This window comes from Seriola dumerili, unplaced genomic scaffold (assembly GCF_002260705.1).
Source record: "Seriola dumerili isolate Sdu_G_001 unplaced genomic scaffold, Sdu_1.0 BDQW01023391.1, whole genome shotgun sequence".
Classification (NCBI taxonomy): Eukaryota; Metazoa; Chordata; class Actinopteri; order Carangiformes; family Carangidae; genus Seriola; species Seriola dumerili.
The window spans coordinates 1-2,236 of record NW_019197646.1 but is presented as its reverse complement, the minus strand read 5'-3'; the positions used below and the strand labels follow the sequence as shown (position 1 = coordinate 2,236).

The window sequence follows — 2,236 nt, the reverse complement described above, 5'->3', positions numbered from 1 at the left end:
TTTTAAGAGACCATCCATCAGCTGCATTAGTTTTCTCTAAATTTGTTCTTTATTCCTTTTTCTGCTGTTATCCAGCTCATGTTTAATGATTAATCAATAATGTCTTTAGCAATTATTGTTTTTATATCTGGGAAGTGCTGGAAAAATGTGATATTCTTAGACTTGGTGAATAATTTGAGGCCTCATCGTCCCTCCTGGTCTTTATTGACAGTTTCTGCAGGTTCATTAAGTTTAAGACTTTTTTAAAACCAGAGTGAAATTTAAACCCTGTTTGATGGTTATACTGGTATAAAGGTGTGAACCAGCAAGACCACAATTTATTTACATCACCTTTTGTCATATATAAAGTCAGAGGTCTGGGGAATTTCCAGCCAGTTTTTGCTGAAATCAGACAAATCGTTTCATCATTGGCACTTACACTTTATCACCATTAGAGAGAATATTTTAAGACTTACAATACCTTCAAAGATCTTTTTAATAAACTTCATTCAGTGCTTTTTAAGGACTTTTAAGACCTGCAGATAATTATATCGTTCATATTTTGGCCAGTTTGACCATGAAATGTTTTGTTAAATTAAAATTGAATCCTTGTTTTAGCTTTGATTTTTGCCTCAAATCAAATGTCTTGAGTTTTCTGTATGGATCTGCCTGTTCGTATAATTTAGTGTGGTGGTCTAACTGTGTGCTGGTTTCAGGGTCTGCACTGCGACTTCGCCTGTCTGATGTTCAAACACCTGGTGAACAAGCCGTCAGAAAAAACAGTCACCAACATCATCAAGAACGCCGTGGAGATCGAACAGGTCGGTCGACAGCGACACAAACGGATGAATGTGAAGATCCTGAACGTTTCTGTCTGGTTCATCGGCTTCTTCTGGCCGTGGATGCTTTAACTCGGTTTGTTGAACTGTTGTTTTGTTTATGCTCAGGACTTTCTGACGAAGGCTCTGCCCGTGAAGCTGATCGGGATGAACTGTGAGCTGATGAAGCAGTACATCGAGTTTGTAGCTGACAGACTGATGCTGGAGCTCGGCTTCTCAAAGGTAACAACACCCCGGCTGAACCGCAGCTCCTGGTAGATCCAGGTGATACCTGGAATGAAGTCTTCATTATTCCTGCTCAGCTGGTTTGAACATGCAGGCCTCTAAATGTTTGTCATGTAGATTGAATTAGTCCCAGAAACGGCTGCAGGCTGATCAGCTGCTTCCAACCAGCACAGCCAGGTTGAACATGTGATGATGATTCACAGCGTCTGCTGGATCCAAAAATTCAGCAATTCAAAAAGTGAATTAGACCGGTTTAAGTGATATTTTAAGTCTAGCATTCCAAGCGTTGCTGTTCCTCATCAGACTGTTGATAAGACACGATGAAGGCTTAGATCTGACTCTGACACTTGCTGCCACTCTAACAGACAGTCACTGTAACTTGTGCTGCGTCAGAGACAAGTTTGGTCATTTGTTCTCCTGCTGTTGGCACAAAGTTTTATAATCGGAGGTCCCTGGTGTTATTTCATTGAAATATGACTTTAACTCTTCCTAGTTTAGGTCACCTATACTCACCTGATAAGTAGGCCGAGTTTAAACTCAGAGCAGCTGCTGTAGCGGCCTCCTGATCCTGGTCTGTACTGTGTAGGTTTGTAGACGAGGATCAGGTCTGTGATGATGAGAGGCGCAGGGGTACGGACCTCAGCCGGTAATGGGGGCTGAGTGTTGCTGCACACTCTGCTCAGAGAACAAGTGGTTCACTGACAGACGACAGCAACACGAAACAGACGCCAGACTGAACAGACCTCAAAAAAGTCCTGCAGTGCTCCGGTTCACGTCTGACAGTAGACCAGGTGCACTATAGTGCAACTGCTTTATAGTTATACAAAGCAAGTCAGAGCTTCACTCTGAGGGGGAACTTTACCCCTCAGGCTTCCGGACAGAACACTCATTTTCAGATCGTTTTCATGTGTCCACCAGAGAATAAACTGACCTCTGCTCTGTCTCGTGTCTCTGCAGATCTACCGGGTGGAGAACCCCTTCGACTTTATGGAGAACATCTCCCTGGAGGGAAAGACCAACTTCTTTGAGAAGCGAGTGGGCGAGTACCAGAGGATGGGCGTCATGTCGGGCCCCACAGACAACACCTTCAGGCTGGACGCAGACTTCTGAGGACAGAGGTGGAGCGATCCACACTCAGTCACACATTTCAAAGAGAGAAACCAGGTGATGATGAAGGCCATCGCTCCACTCTG

General features: G+C 44.0%; 1 protein-coding gene across 1 annotated transcript; it reads left to right on the top strand.

Moving 5' to 3' along the window:
• Positions 1-695: 695 nt before the first annotated feature.
• Positions 696-2,230, top strand: LOC111240215 (ribonucleoside-diphosphate reductase subunit M2-like; the record flags this gene model as incomplete). Its single annotated transcript, XM_022770183.1, has 3 exons — positions 696-800; positions 927-1,040; positions 2,001-2,230. Coding segments are annotated over 3 exons (372 nt in total), but the record flags the coding sequence as incomplete, so codon positions are not given.
• Between the last annotated feature and the right edge of the window lie 6 nt (positions 2,231-2,236).